This window comes from Oryzias latipes, chromosome 21 (assembly GCF_053564925.1).
Source record: "Oryzias latipes strain Hd-rR chromosome 21, Olatipes_Hd-rR_3.1".
Taxonomy (NCBI): Eukaryota; Metazoa; Chordata; class Actinopteri; order Beloniformes; family Adrianichthyidae; genus Oryzias; species Oryzias latipes.
In genome coordinates, this window is record NC_136257.1 from 31,203,710 (window position 1) to 31,223,385 (window position 19,676).

The 19,676-nt window shown below is 41.2% G+C and overlaps 1 protein-coding gene across 6 annotated transcripts; it reads left to right on the top strand.

The window, feature by feature from the left end:
• The first annotated feature begins 912 nt into the window (after positions 1 to 912).
• On the top strand, positions 913 to 16,462 carry prkag3b (protein kinase, AMP-activated, gamma 3b non-catalytic subunit). Of its 6 annotated transcripts, none has more exons than XR_013652944.1 (14): positions 913 to 1,559; positions 2,539 to 2,596; positions 3,940 to 4,088; positions 4,157 to 4,238; positions 4,963 to 5,021; positions 5,886 to 5,931; positions 6,029 to 6,083; positions 8,205 to 8,331; positions 8,403 to 8,568; positions 8,645 to 8,682; positions 10,235 to 10,381; positions 11,263 to 11,356; positions 11,561 to 11,852; positions 15,878 to 16,462. XR_013652944.1 is itself a non-coding variant. In XM_078940184.1 (13 exons), exons 1-13 carry the CDS (start codon positions 1,542 to 1,544, stop codon positions 15,898 to 15,900), a joined length of 1,062 nt encoding a protein of 353 aa, XP_078796310.1. In that variant the 5' UTR covers positions 917 to 1,541; the 3' UTR covers positions 15,901 to 16,462. The 6 variants fall into 6 exon arrangements, 1 of the variants encoding a protein (XP_078796310.1); XR_013652945.1 differs by having other exon boundaries at positions 914 to 1,559; positions 11,629 to 11,852; XR_013652947.1 differs by having other exon boundaries at positions 919 to 1,559; positions 11,263 to 11,439.
• The last annotated feature ends 3,214 nt before the right edge of the window (positions 16,463 to 19,676 follow it).

Sequence of the window (19,676 nt, forward strand, 5' to 3'; positions counted from 1 at the left end):
GGTTTGGCTAATGTTTTACCCTTTGTGAGACCGATGTGACTTCGTCACAGAGACGCTCTATGTCAGGGGTCGGGAACCTTTTTGGCCAAGAGAGCCATAAACGCCACATATTTTTAAATGTAATTTCGAAAGAGCCATACAATAATGTAGTGTCCCTTTCCCACACTAAGGCACGGAGACTTAACCTCTTTTAGGGTTCTTTATTCTGGTTACTGTAGACCGCAACAAACGCCGTACAATCAATTCAGCAACTCCTGAATCTCTCCCGCCGAGACGAGAGCGCTTCTCCCAGCTTTATATTCCCCCGTCCTGCTCCAGCCCTCCCATTTCCTTATTCGGCCCATGGCTGAACCCCATTGGTCCAAACTCCCTAACAACAGGCTGAGCGACAGAACTGAGGGCCAATCAGATCTCTGCTTGAACGATGCGTTCCATGAACTCCAGAACTTTTAACGCGGCCCAACAGCCAAGTTAAACTCAGTCCGCGACAATATGTTTAAAACTAAATATACAAATGAATGTGTGCATTTGATGTAATTTCAACATTTTTAAAGTCCAATAAGTCTGTGGATTCTTTTTAATAACATTGTTATACTGTTGCTAATAAATGATGAGTATTTCTGGTGGTAGTTTTGCTGATTGTCTAGTCTGGTTGATACGTGGTGAGTTTCTGCTTCATGCAGGCGTTGAGACTTTAAACGGGATCTTAGGTCTGAATGTTCTTTAGATGTGAGACAGACATGGAACCAAACACACACCCACGCTGCAGGAGTGACGGGCAGCAGGTTTACGTTTTTACCATCTCTGCGCGATTCACCTGCTGCCGGTCCCCCCCCCACCCCCCACCCCCTCTGCTTTCTTCCTCACACATCCGTCCCCAAAACTGCGCGCTCTTCCTCAGGGAGGCAATTCAAAGGTTTCCGGGTGGTAAAAACTCTGTGAAAAAATAGATAACAGTAAACTGATAGTTTTTTCTCCAAGCACCGCTACTACTGCGCGCCTCTGGCATCGCATCGCGCCCGAGAAGGACTGGTCTAATGGAAAAAAAAAAAAAAGTATAATTAAGGATTTGTCTGCGAGCCACATGTGACCATCAAAAGAGCCATATATGGCTCGCGAGCCATAGGTTCCCGACCCCTGCTCTATGTGATTGGAGCGCAAGAAAAGCCAGGCCAGACACCAAGAGCTGCTGCCGCTGCTGGGAAAAGCCTGCAGTTTTTTAAAATACCTTGACCCCCCACCCTCCCCTCTCCCCTCCCACTGCAAATGCCACAGGCCTGTCGCCCTTCGGTCCAGATTTAGACCCGAGTCTCCCGGACTCTCTGCTCCCGCTGCCTGAAGCCGGCTTCTGCTTTACAGAAGTTCCTTTCCTCGCCGTTCTCTTCACCCACGCCCCCTTTGTTTAACCATGCCGGGCCTTCATCCTCTTCATCACCTCTTCATCTGACATGGTGGCAGAGGCTCCCCTTCCTCCCGACTGGACCAGGGATTCCTGCCGTTGATGCTGACGGAGGCAGACGTGGTCGTGCTCCTCAGACGCCATGGAGGCGTTTGCAGAGGTTAGACCCAACGCTGCAGGAACCGGGTTAGATCTGCCACGCAGACTGTGTCTGCAGTGCTGCTTTGGAACATTTTGTGTTTCTAAAATGGTATGAAGACAACTTTTAGACTCACAACAAGACTGTAGATTGTTGTCATTGTGAGTTTGGGAAACATCACTCATCCTATTAGTCATTAGTTTATTCTTTTTTAACATCTTGGTGATCCTAATTTTTCCATGAAATTTTTTCTGTAGTTCAAGTTACTCACGTCATAAATTGACCAATCAGATGCCTCAATAGGAGTAGGCGGAGCCTGCTGGCCCCTGGATCCAACGTCCAAAACATTTGACAGATTTCGTGTTGCCAGCTTTTAAGCGGCCTTCCAACAAGCTCACTCCTGACTGGCAAGAGTGGGTTGCCATAGAAACATCGACTCGGACCAATCGCTGCTTACTGACTGGCTCCAACATGGCGGCATCTGTATCACCAAAAACTGGCGACTGAATGGACTTCATTGGGTTGGACCAACGGAAAGCCTTTTCTGTGGGTGACGTCACACTAACTCAGTCCAGTTCCTAGAAACACAAATCCTTTTAGGATGGAAGTCCCAAACTCATCGTGTCTTTTGATCCTGAGGCACAGAAAGTTCAAAAACTACTGATCTAAACGTTACGTCTGGCCTTTTTCCAAAAGTCTTGTTCCGTTCTTTTGCTGCTATAGAACTGTCCTAATTGATCACAAGTCCTCACAGATTTGATCTTGAGCTGAAAGTCACAAGAATTGAAAAAGCCTCTAAAATGATGACAAATATTCATTAATTCCAGGGATGGAAAATAAAACCTTTGTTACTCATTTGGCGTTTCGGCTTCTTCTGACTTTAGTTTTGTTCTTACAGTGTCAGGCCTTAGTTTGAAACTTTTGCCAGCTCCGCCAAATAAAACTGTTCAATCTGAAGACCTTTTAGGTCGCGGTCTAAATCTAAAACTTTCTGTTTCAGGTGCCCTTGTTCGAGCTGGATTACGAGGAAGAGGAGGTTCTTTCAGCGCAGAGGAAGGGTAAAACTGAATTTGTTCCATGAGTGTCTGCGATGCACAGACCTCATCGGCAGCTACCGCTGTTTTTCCCCGGAAGACGATGCCGCTACGTCTGAAAGGCTTTAAGTATTTTTCTCAGTTCAAAGCCAATGAAACGTTTTCCGAGCTCTGAAAATGGAGGCCTTCTCAGCTGAAGCTGGGCCCCTACCCTACAGCTTCAAATGCCCCTCCTATTGGAGGGGCATTTGAAGCTGTAGTGGTGTCCAAACCTGTTTTGTTTAAGGAAAAGTCGTGGGGACTTGGGCTACCTGTCCCCCTGCCGGGATCTGCGTCACATTTCTTCACCTGAGCGTGCTCTGAGGCACCGAAGTTTACATTTAAATGTAAGCAATGACTTACTTATAACGTAGCTCACCAGAGACTACTGAAGACGTCGTTGAGGGGTAGTGTCGTCCAGATTTAAAGACGCTATTTTTTCATAACCCTCCGCTTTGGGGGATAGGTTTAGGGGTTGGAAGAAGCCGTAGGGAAGAATTCGGATTCTTGCCGGCTCTTTTCAAACGTTCACGTTTGATTGGCAGATTTGTGTTGGTAGCGGTGTGGCCTTTTTTTAGCAAGCTTCCCCCCGATTGGCCAAAGTGGTTGCCATAGAAATGGCACTCAGTCCAGCTCTCATATACGGTTGATGGGCAGAGTCATTGTTTCCATGGGAACCACTGAAGGTGGACCAGCAGTGACGCATCTAATTGGTCGGTTTGTGATGTAACTAAGACTACAGAAAGAATGTCATGAAAAAAATATCAATAAGATGTTTAAAAAAAAATTCAGAGCAAGAATTACGGTGATTCTGACCATGAATGACTGAGTAACAGCTGTTTGATTCTCTATAGAAGTTTTTTTGGAGCCAGCAGGTACTTCCTGCTTGGAACGCCAGGGGGGAGGAGTCACTCAGTTCAGTTCTCATGAACAGTCACTGGAATTTTGACAATCAAGGTTTTATCTTTTATTGATTTTATTTAAATTTATTTATTTACTTTTTTTTATTGAGTTTTCTACATTCATGGATGTTATTTTTCTTCTTTATTTATTATTATTATTATTTTAATAAAAGTTTTAAAAGTACATGTAGATCCAGGACAGACATGTGTGTGAAGACCAGCTGAAGGCTTTGCTCTCTCAGAGGAGCTGCTGATGCCTCACACACGACTTAATTACAGTTGTTCATCAGCCAAAGGCCAGGCCGGGTTCTGGTGTCGGTTACAAAGCTGCTCCACATGCAAACACACTCCTGAAACCCTCATTAAATAACAAACACTCTTTAAAGGGAGCTGCTGACACTAATTGCTCTTTTTGGGTTTCTGCAGAGGCCAGTACGTACGCATCTCACCCTGTGGCGCCCCCTGCTGACGCAGACCCCGACACCTTCATTTACATGAACTTCATGAAGAGACACTGCTGCTACGACGCCATTCCCACCAGCTCCAAACTGGTCATCTTTGACACCATGCTGCAGGTGAGTTGTCCCGCTGCACGCAGGCCGCCGGCCGTTCACGGACTGTGTTCTGGTTCTGGTTCTGGCAGGTGAAGAAGGCCTTCTTCGCTCTGGTGGCGAACAGCGTGAGGGCAGCACCGCTGTGGGACAGCAAGCTGCAGTGTTTTGTGGGTAAGTTGGGATGCAGATTTTGCAGCGCTGAGATAACACCGTCCTGCGTGGAATCTGTACTCAGCTGAGCAGAAGTTAGTCAGAAGTTCATTTTGATCACGTCTGAACTGCAGCTTTCGTTTGAGCTTCACAGAGGTCTGAGTGACATTTTGTGCAAACGGAAACTCGAGTCGCGCTGCTGATGTTTGACCTGCTTTGGCTCGCGTTTCCTCTCCGGTTTCAGGCGCTTGAGAGGAAAGCGGGTCAGCGGTGAGACCGCATGTCCGGTTACAAACTGGGCTGCACTCTCGGTGACACTCAAGAACGGCGCCATCAAAACGGCAGCAGCTTTGAAAAATGCATGGAAGCAGGTGTTCTACAGCTCTGGTCCTCAGGATCTGATCAGCTTTCCAGCTCTGCCTCCGCTGCCGGATGTTCATTAGCCGACACCTCCACAGTGACTGAACACACCTGATCCAGGTGATCAGCAGCGAGCCGTGCAGCTGGACCCTGAGGACCAGGCAGTTTGAACACTTTAGTTCTTGTTTCTGACTCAATTCTGAATGCAAAACTCCATCAAAAGTCATTTTCTCTCCCACTGAAAGTGGCTGGAGCTCAGGGGGTGGAGCTGCAGGTCAGTTGGTTGGTTGGCTTGACAGTCACTGAACTCCACAGACTGTAGCTTTGCAGAGAAACGTCTGCTAAATGTTCTGCAGTCACGCAGCTCCTTGGTTTGTGTTGGCAGGTATGCTGACCATCACCGACTTCATCAACATTCTCCATCGATACTACAAGTCTCCTCTGGTGAGCCCAGCAGCTTCGTCATCTTTAACTCCGACCGTTGTTGGCCACTGATCTCATTACTGTCGTCTAAATCTGCAGCTTTTTGCATACCTGTGCTTAAAAAAACAGCAGAAATATTCAATCATTCTAAACTGGTTAAGAGGAAATGGTCTTAAAAAGCGTCTTTCCCATCGATCAAAGCTTCGTCGTTTCTAACTGCAGAGTTTCTGGAAAATTAAACCTCAGAAAGGCTCAGTTAGACTGACGCTGAGTAACTAGTAGAGCAGAAAAGAACCTGGAGGAGCTAAAAATGACAACTTTAAAAAGCTGCTTTTGCCTTTTTCATCCACAGCAGAATTTGTCCTGTTTTCTTTTTTTTAATTAAAAAAAAAATAAAAACATAAAGAAAATAAAAATAAGAATTTGGGGCGGCCGTGGTGTAGCGGTAGGGCGGTCGTCCCATGATCGTAAGGTTGCAGGTTCGATTCCCGCCTTGCACACCCATGAGTCGAAGTGTCCTTGGGCAAGACACTGAACCCCACCTTGCCTCTGGTGGTAGGCGGGCGCCTGTGTTTGGCAGCGGAGCGACCACCAGTGTGTGACTGTGTGTGTGAATGTGTGTGTCACTGGGTGAATGGGTCTGTGACTGTAAAGCGCTTTGTCCTTGTAGGAAGAAAGGCGCTATATAAGTATACGCCATTTACCATTTCATCCACAGCAGAATTTGTCCTGTTTTCTTTTTTTTAATTAAAAAAAAAAAAAAAACATAAAGAAAATAAAAATAAGAATTTGTCTGGTTTTCATTTGAAGGTTGGACTAAACTTTTCCAACTGGACGGTTCTTTCTTTTCGTCCGCCTGTGAATTTTTTTGTTTCATCTCCGCAGGTTCAGATCTACGAACTGGAAGAACATAAAATAGAGACGTGGAGAGGTCTGAGGAGCAGAGACGATGTTTCTGAAATGTTTTTACCTTCCATATTTAAGGTGGTTGTTTCTGGTTCTTAACCCGTGTCTCTTTGTTTCCACAGAAATCTATTTACAGTACTCAAATAATAGACTGATTAGCATCACACCTGAGTCCAGGTAAAGACTGTTTATTTTATTCTAAAAATACATTTAAATTTTGTGAAAGTCCTAAATGCTGAACATCACTATGTTTTCTATACTTTTTTTTGTTGCCAAAACTTAAATTTGCTCGACACCTTTGAAGCAAATGTAATTTTCTGGTGTAAGTAGGAATTGGGTCAGTTCTTTACAACAGTGATCCTCGACCACTGGGCCGCGGACCGGTACTGGTAGGACAGTTGGAACCAGACCTCAGAGGAAAAGAAATGTAAAAAAAAACAACCTGGCCTTCCTTTTTTTTTCTAATCTGATTCTGAAGGAAGTTTTATTTAGGAAAACTACTGGATTTATTGTGACATTCGTTCCCACAGACCATAATAATAACGCAGAATAATCAGCGACCAATTCAATTTCAATTGAATTTTATTTGTACTGCCCAAATTCACAACAACAGTCGTCTCGATGGGTTTTGTATCGTTAATTGAAAAAGTAAAACATGAAATCAAAAGGATCATGAATACATAGAATTCATTAGGAAAATACTAAATTGAACTAACAAACAGACTAAACTAAACTAAACTAAACTAAACGGTCATCCCTGCCCTTAGACCCCCCTTCGCGGTAATGAAAAACTCCTAAAAAAAACGGACCACCTGTCTGGTGTCGCATGGTTGCTGCTAATAAAGTTGCTCATACATGTTTAATCGTACTGAGAAAATTTAGTGACTTTTTTTATTCGTCATACCTTAAAGGTCGGACGGGACTGAAGTTGGCGTCTGATTTTTTTTTTTTTTTTAATTTACCTTCCACTTTGACAGTTATGGGTTAAGGCAGGGGGGGTCATTACGTCGATCGCCATCGACCAGTTGATCTTCAAGGGACATGAGGGTAGATCGCAGGCCAGCATCGTTTGTAACGATTGAGTGTGTGTGTTTGGACAGGCCCCGCCCATTTGAGATTTTTCATGCATTAACCTGTCAGTTGTGATAAAGCTCCAGCAACTTGTTGCTTTCTAGCGCTTCATGATCTTACCCTCACTCCTATAATCATCCCTCTACCCCCTCCCCCCCAATCTTTCCTCCTTTTCTTTTCCGTCCGGTCCAACAAAAAAATATTTACTAATATAATTTACATGAATAAAGTTTAGCTGAAATTACAAAAGGGGTTTATTTAAATATACATCTGGTGTATCATAAGATTCATAACCCCTGTTGTAAAAGTAAAATATGTCTAATACAAAAGGCTTTCAGCTCTCATCTGTTTGCTTAGCTGTTGGACAGGACAAGTTAGAATAAATAAATAAACTGGTCCGTGGCCTGAAACGCTTGGCGCCCGCTTGTCCAAGCGTTTCACATGTTCTTCCCTAATGACTTTGATTATTCCGCCTTGTAGACCCTTTTAGGGCTACAGCCATCCAAAGGTCAGTAAGTGTTTTAGAGTTTAGGACTCATCAAGGTGGAGAAGTTTCCTCTAATCCGGAATCTTTTAGCATGAATGCGGAGAAACTCCAGCAGCTGGACTCTGACAGCTCTGCTGGGAATGGAGAGGATGACTGCTGATGACAAGACATTTCTTAAGTACCAACAAGGCACTAAAAAATGTATTTCTGAAGGATTAGGCAGAAAGTTTGTTAAATTGACAAAATAAAGGGTTAGACGGAATAAATAAAATAAAATAATGAAAGTAAAAGACCTAAACGCTGCAAAAATGTATAACAAAAAAACAAATTCCTTATAAAGAGAAGATGAGGAAATAAAAAGCATCTGTTTATTAATAAATAAAAATAAGGATCAATGATTTTTTTAAAGAAATTGATGCTGAAAAAGAATTACTCAACAGATGCTTGACGGACTTAAAACATTAATGCAAATATTATATGTGATGAATTGAGGAAAGCCGAAAATAAAAATAAAACTTTATTTATAGATCAGCTGTCCAAAGGACCACATATGAACTTTAAAAACACCAAAAAAAGGCAAAGTTTGACAGGAAAGGACAATTTAGAAAAAAACTTTCCGCTAAGGCAAAAGCTGAATAAATGTCTGAGTTGTCATCAGATGAATGAGAGCCGAGGAAGATTAAAGATGTGAAGCGGTCTGCGTTCAAGCTCTAACTCCGGCTGGATCTCTGTGTCTTCAGCCTGTTTGACGCCATCTACTCGCTGCTGAAGAACAAGATCCACCGTCTGCCCGTCATCGACCCGACGTCAGGAAACGTCCTCCACATCCTCACTCACAAGCGCATCCTCAAATTCCTCCACATTTTTGTGAGCACACAGAAAAAGTCGTCTTGTCGGTGCCGTCAGTACCAAGGTTTTCAAATGCTCCTCTTTTTCAGGGGTCCATGATTCCCAAACCCCGGTTCCTGCAGAAAAGCATCAGCGAGGTCCCCATCGGTACCTTTAAGCAGATCGCAACGGTCCAGGAGTCCGCCACGGTTTACCAAGCTCTGAGCATCTTTGTGGAGAGAAGAGTGTCCGCTCTGCCTGTGGTTAATGAGCAAGGTAAGCCTGGAGCACGCGGACACCGAACCATCTCATCTCCAAATGTTTCATCTTCCTGTGTTTTCATCCTCTGCAGATAAAGTCGTGGCGCTCTACTCCAGGTTTGATGTGATTGTAAGTACAGTTTTTTTTTCAGAATGATAAATGTCCTCAAACCGGGATCTCCACCTTTTTGAGGATGGGGGCTGTTTTAGGGGGTCAGATCAGAACAAAGGGCTACACAGGACCTGTTAACTGCAAATTCCCCCAAAAAACTAAATCACAGAACAGTAAAGTAATGATAATAATAATTAGCCGTAGTTATTTTGACCCTATGAAATAATTGCTCACATATCAATAGTGATTACTTTTCCATAATTCTAATCAAAGATTTACACAAAAGTATTGACAAGAAACAACATGTATGAACATGAAACATTGATTTATTTTCTGTTTTAAAATCATAGCATTAATCATAACACTTAATTAGTGAAAATGTAACATTTTGTGCAACATTTTCAGCTCAATCCTTAGTTTTATCAATAGTCTGCTCATTTGCTATGTAAGCGAGAGGCCTAACTGCCTGTTTTTTGTTTTTCAAAAAGTGCAGCTCTAATCTGTTGCATTCTAGGATTTTTTTTCAAAGCTTCACATAAAAAAAAATAATATTTTAAAATGGGAAGAGATTTAGGGGATGTCAGAGTTCATTCTGTCACTGTATTCCCTGCTGTTATGAAGCCCCTCCCACTGGTTACAGAGGAGCAGCGGCTAAATAGATCTCTCACCAGCCAGATCCTCCATGATGAGGTCGAGAAAAGCAATCGATGGAAGCTCCTCCCACACGCGGCAGAAGCTTCGGGTTAACGCACTTTTCGACGAGCGTCACGCAGCAACTTTGGCGCATGTTAAAACAAAGACGGTGAACGCAAATTTGACGTCCGAATTGCGTTCGGTGTAAGCAAACAGTTCATTTAAATGATGCACGTGCGAGATGCGCACGGGTAGCAGGGGTGGTCCCCATTGGTGTTCTGTTTCAGGTCCCTCAGCCAGGACTTAAACCAGGGGGCCTTCTTGCTGTGAGAACCACTGCGCCACCATGCATTTTAAAATCACATTGAATTCAATTGTGATCTAATATTTTTAGGGCCTGCCTTGCGGGGGTTTTAAGTGATCCTCATGGGCCACTATGCACCGGCGGGCACTGCGTTGGTGACCCCTGTCCAAAAAGAAGTACTGTGGCTTGATTGACAGGCTATAAGCCAACTATTAGTAAACACTGATTCTTAAAAAGTACTACAGGTTTGTGTGACACAAGTGGTCGATTTTAAATGTTTCTTTTATACATTCTGCAAAAACAAACAGAAGAAAACCGGGTTTGTTTTTCTTTTCTCCTACACAATGACACTAAAATACTGCTATTTATAGTCTCTGACTGGTTTTCCAGTCGAAAACACTCTAAAGTGTAAATGTAAAACGTCTCCAGTCATTAAAATCATTTTCTAATCAGAAATGAAATTTTGACGTAAATTCTGGTGTGAAATTTATGTTCCATAAATAAAGGATTTTGTAGTTTTTTTCTCATGATCTTGATGTTTTGAATGTAGAGATCTAATAGCAATAAAAAAAAAGCTTGATTTGTAAAGCTTAGATTTCGTATTAAAAACATTTTTTCCCTTGTGTCTTCAAGAACCTGGCGGCTCAAAAGAATTACAACAATTTGAACATAACGATGCGGGAGGCCATTGCATGCAGGTCCTGCTGGATGGAGGGAGTCCTCAAGTGTTACCCCCACGAAACTCTGGAGACCATCATCGACCGCATCGCAAAGGCTGAGGTAACTTCTGCTCCAGCATGACGGACACAAAGCAGCTATGCGAGCTTCTAGCAGAACTGTTAACAGAGCAGCTAACTGAGCAGCTAATGGAGAACAGAGCTGCAAGCAAAGCTGCTAACAGAGCTATTAACATAGCTGCAAATAGAGCAGCTAATGGAGCAGACGGAGCAGCTAACTGAGCTGCAAAAAAATAAAAATAAACACTAACCGACCAACTAACTGAGTAGAACTGAGCTACTAACGGAACAGCTAACAGAGCAGCTAAGAAAGCTGCTAACAGAGAAGCTAACGGAACAGCTAAAAGAGAAGCTAACAGAACAGCTAAAAGAGAAACTAACGGAACAGCTAAAAGAGAAACTAACGGAACAGCTAAAAGAGAAACTAACGGAACAGCTAACTGAGCTACAAAAAAATAAAACTAACCGACCAGCTAACTGAGCAGAACAGAGCAGCTTAAAGAGAAGCTAACGGAGCAGCTAACTGAGCTTCAAAACAAAAAACAAAAAAACGACCAGCTAACTGAGTAGAACTTCTGCTGGCAACCTATCCTGGGTGTATTCCGCCTTTGCCCAACTACAGTATAACCGGGACAGCCTCCGGTAACCCCTCAGTCCCAGGGGGTTAGGAAAATGGATCCTCGCATCGAGCAGCCATATTGGATTAATTTTTCTACCCTTTGATCAAGTCACTTAAAACGGCACATTCTCAAAGCTGAGTCCCTGATTGGTCAACCTCCCCGCGCCCTACCCCCAAATCGTGCAAGAGCACCTAAGATCCCGTCAGTACATTGACAAACATTGAAACTCGAAGCGCGAATGGCATCAGTTGTGAATGGTTCATTTGAACCCCGACCGACCGTCCGTCCACTGTTTTCTCTTCAGGTTCATCGGCTGGTGCTGGTCGACAGTAACGATGTGGTGAGAGGGATCGTCTCTCTGTCTGATCTTCTACAAGCCCTGGTTCTGTCTCCTGCAGGTATTGATGCTCTGTACTCGTAATGACAACATCTGCCCCCCTCACCTCCTTCAACCTTCAATCCATCAGCCTGATGCTTCTAGGTAAACCACCAGGGGCCTTTTCTACTTGCTTTTTCAATCGTGCTCTTTGAAATCTGCTTTCCATTCTTTTACCCATTCTCGGCTGAAAATAATTTCTCCTTTTACAATGAAAACATCCCAGAAACCATCTCTTCCTGTAAGCCCATCGCCCTCCAGCGCTTTTTTAATCAACCTTCTGACTTCCCTTAGGACCTTATATGTCCTCCTTCAAAGGTCTTATCAGTTCATAAATGCAGCTTTCAAGGATCCACACTTCACAAAAACAAACCAACCCTAAAATCTGTCCGCCCACCAAAAACCCAAGAAAGTCCCGTCATCAGCCTCCTCAGTTTGAAGGCAGCCCTTCACATGATCCCAGTCAGCAAGCGTCTCCATGCTTCCCGTCCTCGTCCGAACCGACCAGAACCTCCCAGGTAGGAAGGTCATAGCTGCAGATACCTTGCATCTTCACTTTTCCTGTAAGCACTGCTTCCCCAACTATTGTGGTTCTACTATTTCTGAATGAATTCCCTCATTAATGTGAAGCTGAAATACCAGCAACAGATTCATCATCAGTTTTGTGCCTGAAGCCGTTAATAATAAGAGCTTTTTTTGAAGCTGCACCTTTTTCTGGATGTTTCCTTGTCTTCTCACAGTTAAAGTTTCACTCCCATCATCTGTTTAATTATTGTCTACGAGTTTCCTGTGGTCCTCTAACCACGATTATGACGGTTTTAGCCTAAATCAAAAACCCCTGTCGTTTTCTAGGATATAATTTCTGCAGAGCGGTAGGAGCTCATTGAAAATTCAACTTGAAGTTGTGGCCGATATCCACTATAAATTATATCGGCAACCTCAAATTATGATTATTAAATCAATTGTTTCCCTCTAGTATAAAACCTTTGGCATCTGCTGCTGCAGTCTGGTCTCAACAACACATTTACAGTTTTTTGTTTAAGATTTCAAATCTGTGTCAATCTTTGGGTTTCAATACGAAGGTCATGGAAACATGTTTGAATGTAAACATTCTTATAGCGTGTTTTGGAAAATAGCCTGTAATTGACGACACCCATTGAACTTTTAAGGTTCGCAGAGGCAACGATGCATCACAATTCATCAAATGAGAAGATGTTTTTCATTCAAATGTTAAGAAAATTATAACAAAAAGGTGTTTTTTCGAAGATTTTGATTTTGTGTTTGTCTTTGAATAAGAATTGTTTGAATCCCAGCAATAACATTTACAAAAACCTACACAGAATTTTTCTCTTGAAATACTTTTTAACCTTTATTTTACCTGATAAAATCCCATTGATGTTAATGTGTCTCATTTGCTCTAGTTGATTCTTAAAATAGATTATAATAGTTCCATATAATATCATATATAATATAATATTATATTTATGATATATTATTATATTATTATATAATATTATATTATATAATATAATATTATATGTAGCATATATACTGTACATATAGTATTATATTATATAATATAATATTATATGTACAGTATATATGCTATATATATTCTATGCAATTATAAATATATGTACCATAGTTTCACAACCATAGGGCGCACCGGGTCATTGGGCGCGGTCTCGGTTACGGGGCATATTTCAGACTTGGACACATACAAAACGGGCACCGGGTGTTAAGGCGCTGGCACATTAACGCCCTGCTTGGACCCTCAGAGCCTCCAGAGTGGGTTAATAAAAGAACCAGTCTCTGTTCTTTTAGAGGAAACCTTTTTTTTTTTTTTTTTATTTCTCCCTAACTGGGTAACACAAACTGAATGCGCGCTCAGCGCCTGACCCCCCTCCTTGTTGTTTATGCGGGTGCGTCTGCTTTCCTCCTTTCTACACAAGCGCTGGTGAAGAGACAGTGTAGTCCAACCATAACCGTTCGGCCTGGTACTTCCGTTCGGAGTCCTTTCGACAGAAGGTAACGTTACATAACACCACTTGGACAAACTACGTAGCGTTGAGATCTGCTCGGGCTCTAGAAATTTTCATTTCACATTCCCTTTTGTAGCCTAAAGTTATTTTCCCTGTCTACGCTCGACTTGGTAACCCTGGGTTAATGCGCGTGCAAGGCAAGTACATAAAGACATTCTCAATGGATCGCCAATATCTGGAGTCACCATGGAAATGCGTGGAGAAATAAAGAGAGCGCTATACTTCAGTGAGACGGAGTCTGAGATTTTAATGACGGCTTATGAAGATTATACGCCCATCAAAAAAGTAACAGGGCTGCATCATCGGCAAAAGAAAGAGTTTCTGCTTGGAGAAAAATAACGGACAAAGTAAACGCAAGAGTTTCTGACCGTATTTCCAATTACATTGTGATGTCTATATACTATATACAACTTATAAAACTTAAATGAATTGATTCAATTGGTAACAAGTAATGGAGTTAAATTTATTCAACCTAATTTCTTATGTCTACCCAACTCAATATTTTTTTACAGCTCAAATTTACATATTCATCTAACTAAATGTCACATTACTCCAATTCTATTTAATGTTTTTCCATCTTAATTTATTGAACTTCTTGAACTCTAATATGCCAAAGTTAAAGGCTGCAGATTTTCTCATTTTTATAAAATTAAAATAAATGTTACATTGTGGAGTTACCATCTATACCTTGCATTTAATTTTCATGACTCGTAACTTCAGTTCTTAAACCACATTGTTGCACTAGTGGTGCTAAATAACCTCATCATCCTCCCCCTCCCTCTCACTCATAGTGCAGAAAGAATGAAACATAACAGGGTAAAATATCTCGGCAAAACCCAGTAAAACAGCTAAACAACTAAACACATTTGGTCAAAAACCCACACTTAAACCCAAATCTGTCCAGACAGGCAAAGGGAATGGTATCCCACAATTCCTTGCGGTGCCGATCTAACAGCAGCACCAAAGTTACACCTACTTAATTGAATTAATTTGAATGAAAGTAAAATAACTGTCTGATAATTAGGTGTTATTTTTAAGTTGACTGAACTTAAACAAATTATTTATCTTAACTGAAGCAAATAATTAAGTTAGATCAAAGTAAAAAAGTTTCTTTCCAACATCCATATGTGGTCTTATCACCCTCTCACGTGGAAAAAGTATTACCTGAGCTTCTTCATCCACTAAATCATCTTTAAATGGACACGCCATGCTGCTTCCCCTCTCTGAAAAAAAACTTACCTTCAACTAAACTAAACTTAAACTAATGGTCTATGCCAGTGGTTTATCTTACTGCAGGCAGGTGTGGGTGAACTGTTCCTCTGCTCACCCACACATCAATTAATCTGTTGACTGACTTAATGACTGGCAGCTTGCTGTTAAAACCTGTTCTGTACCAGTTTCAGTCTCATCGCTGCATTAAGAGTTATGATGATATTGTCACATGCTGTTCTCCCCATTCATCACGCTGCCTTTATCTACGCTTCCCAAATACACCCTTCTGTTTGGGAAAAAATAAAGACTTCTAAGTGTGCCTCATGGTTGTGAAAATACGGTATATTAGTAAAATATGTATGTGTGTATATACCGTATATATATATAGTTTTGAAAGCCTACAGTTAGTTGTTTTGGTTACTGGGCTGTCTGCCATCTAAATTTGACAAGACTTTAATAAAAGAAAAATGTGTTTGTGGTTGTGGCTCATTTCCTCTGCAAAACTTTGTTCAACATTAAAAACAAAGACCAGGGGTTTCCAAATAATTTTTTAAAGCTTTATGAAAATCTGTGGAAAACACTTGGTCTTTAAAAATATTTACTTGACCTTAGTTTTATCCAAAACTCAAAATAACCCTTGTGCTATGGGGGTCCAGATGACCCCACCCTTCCATTGACGTGTTCTCCCTACCATGACAAAGGTGGATAAAGGTGGAGAGATTTCATAGAAACCATGGACACCAGTGAAGATCACAAATCATTGAAGAAAAAAGGTTCACAGCACTGTCTAGTGGGTCTAGATGACCCAACTCCCAACGTTGAAGTGCCTAGGATAACACAAGGGATAATTAGACATTTATTGTGATAGAACATGTGAATATTTCAAGAACTTTTCCATTTTAATGTGACCTGATATAAGCCCGTGTGCATTCTGCTTTGCAGTGTTTGCTTCATTTCGTTGTTATCAGGTTGCCTCACTGGTGTTTGTAAAGTTTTGGACATCCCTGGTTCAGATAAACGTCTTGGTTTGTGTGCGCATGTCATTGCCTTGCTGCCACATCATACCAGACTTATCCAAATAAAAGCTGTAAAATAAGAGCTTCAAAGAATCTGTCAGTAACGGACTCAATTGAAAGACTTTGGTTTATTCTGATATGATGTAAACTCTGCTTTGATGAGGAAATGTCTTTACATTTTTATTCAGTTTAAGTTTTGTACAAGAGCATATTATTATTTTATGTCTGAATGGTTTCCCCCTAAACTTTCACCCTTGCTGTCTTCTTTTACAGATATCTACGAAAAAAGACGTTAAGACAGATTTTTACGCTTTGAGTGCTGAAGAAAAGGAAGCTTTCATGTTTCTGTGCTCAAGTGGAATCAGTCGGTTCCTACGAAACGCGTTTGAGCGGGAACGTTCCTGTCTGTCACTTCAGATGTTGGACTTTTGAGGTTCTTCTTTTAAAACGGAGGCACCAATCCATCACCAAGCAACTACTGAGAAGACATTCTTCATTCAAATTTTAAAAAATGTGCGTTTATTCAGAAAGAAAAGTTTTATCCTGTCGTTTAGTCAATTTGCTCAGAAAGTTGTGGGTTAAAATTCTTTGGGGTTTTTTGTAGGAGGTGTTATTATTTTTAGTTTTTTTCCTACATACATATAATTTTAAGTTTAGTTCCCTCTTTTTCAGGTCAAACATTTTTACGCCATAGACATAACTACTGTATGTACAGGTATTTGTGAAGCCTTTATGGCTTAATGCATCCTCACTGTGAAAACCCTAACACTGATGTCGAAAGACCGGTTAGAACAAAGTCTTATTGTTTTCTGATATAATAAAACAAATCGAAATGTTTTTCTCAAAGTTCCCATCAAATATTTCTGTTGGTGTTCAATTTTGTTGAAGATGCAAAATGTTAAATTTAGTTTAGGATAAAAGCTGATTTCTCATTTCTGGAATTGTACTCTGCTGCTGTAACCTGTTTCTTTTTTGTTTTTATTTTTGTTCATTTATTTCCTTTATCTAAATTGAAATATTTATAATTTGAAGGAGTCTTTTTGATTTTGGAGTCCTCAAATTAGGATAAACTACAAAGATGTCGCCCGTGACGTCTAAAAAAACACGTGCTCTTTGACGTACCGTAACTCCTCGACTATTCATGCGATCAATGGTTGTGTCTGCTAAAAAACTAGACAGTGCTACACTATGTAGTGCCCTGGGTTTCAAAAGCAATTCGGACACCAATGCTCACTACTTTATTTTTAACAGCAGAAATGACGTCATTGAATTTACGAAGTTGAAATCTAGTTCATATGAGCGTTTTGCGACAATTATTTATGAGTCCACTGTCTTCTGAAGATAAAAAAACATTGATGGTTTATTAGAAAAATACATTTAAATAAAATTTAAATCGAGCATCGATGCACACTGGTTTTGCGCAGAGACTTATGGGAAATTTCTAGGGCTTTGGAATTGTAGACTGCGACAGCACTACAAAAGGGTGAACGCACTATATAGTGCATTATGTCGTGAGTAGGGAAGAAATTCGGAAACAACCACTGGGAATCAGCTGATTCTAACTCTTAGTGTTTTAAAGTAAAGTGTTGCATAATGGTGCAAAGCCACTTTTTTCACTTCAGTATCTGCTGGAACCATGTTAAATACACAAACGGTTGAAGAGTTACGGTAGTGGAAAGAATGTAAACGCTGGGGCTAAAGCTCTGGTGTTAAAGGGTCAAAGTGAATATATACACATAAATATACATATACAGTCGGGACCATAAATATTTGGACAGAGACACATTCTTTCTAATTTTGTTTCGGTACATTACCACAGTGAATTTTAAATAAAACAACTCAGATGCCATTAAAGTGCAGACTTTCAGCTTTTATTCCATAGGTTGAACAAAAAGATTGCATAAAAATGTGAAAAACTAAAGCATTTTTTAAACACAATCCCTTCATTTCATGGGCTCCTAAGTAATTGGACAATTGACTTCCATGCTATTTCATAGGCAGGTGTGGGCAATTCCCTTGTTATGTCATCATGAGTGAAGCAGATAAAAGGCCTGGAGTTGATTAGAGGACTCGTGCTTGCATTTTGAAGATTTTGCTGTGAACAGACAACATGCAGTCAAAGGAGCTCTCCATGCAGGTGAAAGGAGCCATCATTAAGCTGAGAAAACAGAAAAAAACCATGCCAGAAATTGCTACAGTATTAGGAGTGTCAACATCAACAGTGTGGTACATCCTGAGAAAGACAGAAAGCACTGGTGAACTCAGCAACATAAAAAGACCTGGATGTCCACGGAAGACAACAGTGGTGGCTGATCGCAGAATCATTTCCATGGTGAAGAGTTGGGATAGGAATAGAAGCCCCATGAAGCTTTCCCTGGGGTTCATGTAATTGTGCGGAAAAATGAACCATTCAGGGCTCTGAAACCACACACAACAGCAGCATCTGATGGCGGACTGGACGTATATCATATGCTTCAACTAAGCTCCTTGTAACACTTCATTGTGAAAATAATATAAAAACAAAATGAAATAATGTTGCAAATGATGCTAAATGAATAAAAAAGGTAAAACAACACGAGTTACGTTTTCTGTGAGGAGTGCTTGAAACAGCAAAGCACATACATGAAGACAATTAAACATAAGGCAAAAAAAATGTTTCGCTGGTCGTAAACCAAAGATCTCTGGATGCAGACTCTGTGACTTTTCTACTAAGCTATCACTGCTACTAATGATGCCCCATGCCATTATATATTTGTATAAGTATTTTCTTTATGAATAACGTTCATAGTGTACTCTCTTATTAGGAGAAACCGAGTTGAAAGGATCCTGGGCCACAGTACGTTTTTTACCAGGAACTATTGTAAAGTGCAATGAACTGACGCTGATTCCAAGACAGGGGAAACGATAAAACTGGTCGGGAAACGTTCAGGATTCTTTTATATTTATAGAGAAGCGCGCCCAACTGTTCAAACACAAGTCAGAGACATCTGAACCGTGGTTCGACCAAACGATGCATTTGGTGCTTCATTCGTCATCAACCACGTGATCTGCGCTATTTGACACACACCCCGAAAATTGTGCCGAACCACTCTGTTTCATGAAGATGATACAAGCGCCAAAGCGTCCGTGTCAAACGGGCCATCCCTAGTGAAAAGGAACCCGTTCACAACAGCCAACCAAGGAAACAACACTCCAGGAGGTAGGCACATCAATATCCAAGTCTACCATCAAAAGAAGACTGCATGAAAGTAGATCCAGAGGGTACACTGCAAGATGCAAGCCACTCAGCCTCAACAATAGGAAGGCTAGATTGGACTCTGCTAAAAAGCATCTAAAAATGCCAGTACAGTTCTGGAAAAACATTCTTTGGACAGATGAAACCTAAATCAACCTCTACCAGAATGACGGTAAGATAAAAGTATGGAGAAGGTGTGGAGAAGCTCATGGTCCAAAGCACACTACATCATCAGTAAAACACGATGGAGGCAGTGTGATGGTCTGGGCGTGCATGGCTGCTAGCAGCACTGGGACACTAGTGTTTATTGATGACGTGAAACAGGACAGAAGCAGCCCAAGGAATTCTGAGGTGTTCAGAGACAGACTGTCTGCGCAGATCCAGGTGTTCCATTTGTCCAATTGCTAACGAGCCCATGAAATGAAGGGATTGTGTTTAGAAATACTTTAGTTTTTCACATTTTTATGCAATCTTTTTGTTCAACCCATGGACTAAAAGCTGAAAGTCTGCACTTCAATGGCATCTGAGTTATTTACAGTTCACTGTAGTAATGTACAGAAACTAAATTAGAAAGAATGTGTCTCTGTCCAAATATTTACGGTCCTGACTGTAAATATATGTATGTGCATATACCTATATATTTATACATATGTCACTTTTTCTTTGAGGTTTTTCTGTTTAGTTTGTTTTTCTTTTGCAGACTTTATTGAACCACTGTCTCCTGCTTTAGTGGTGTTAACTGTCAGCAGCCCTCAGTCTGCTGGTGGATCCTCCTCAGTGTTTACACGGGGCTGGGTTGTTGACTCTGCCACCGTGTGTGTGCATCCTGGTCACAAG

Excerpts from the sequence above, each read along its gene's own strand:
- prkag3b (XM_078940184.1), top strand. Across the intron at positions 5,932-6,028 it reads TAAAATAGAGACGTGGAGAG|AAATCTATTTACAGTACTCA; the intron begins GTCTGAGGAGCA and ends TTGTTTCCACAG. Across the intron at positions 6,084-8,204 it reads AGCATCACACCTGAGTCCAG|CCTGTTTGACGCCATCTACT; the intron begins GTAAAGACTGTT and ends CTGTGTCTTCAG.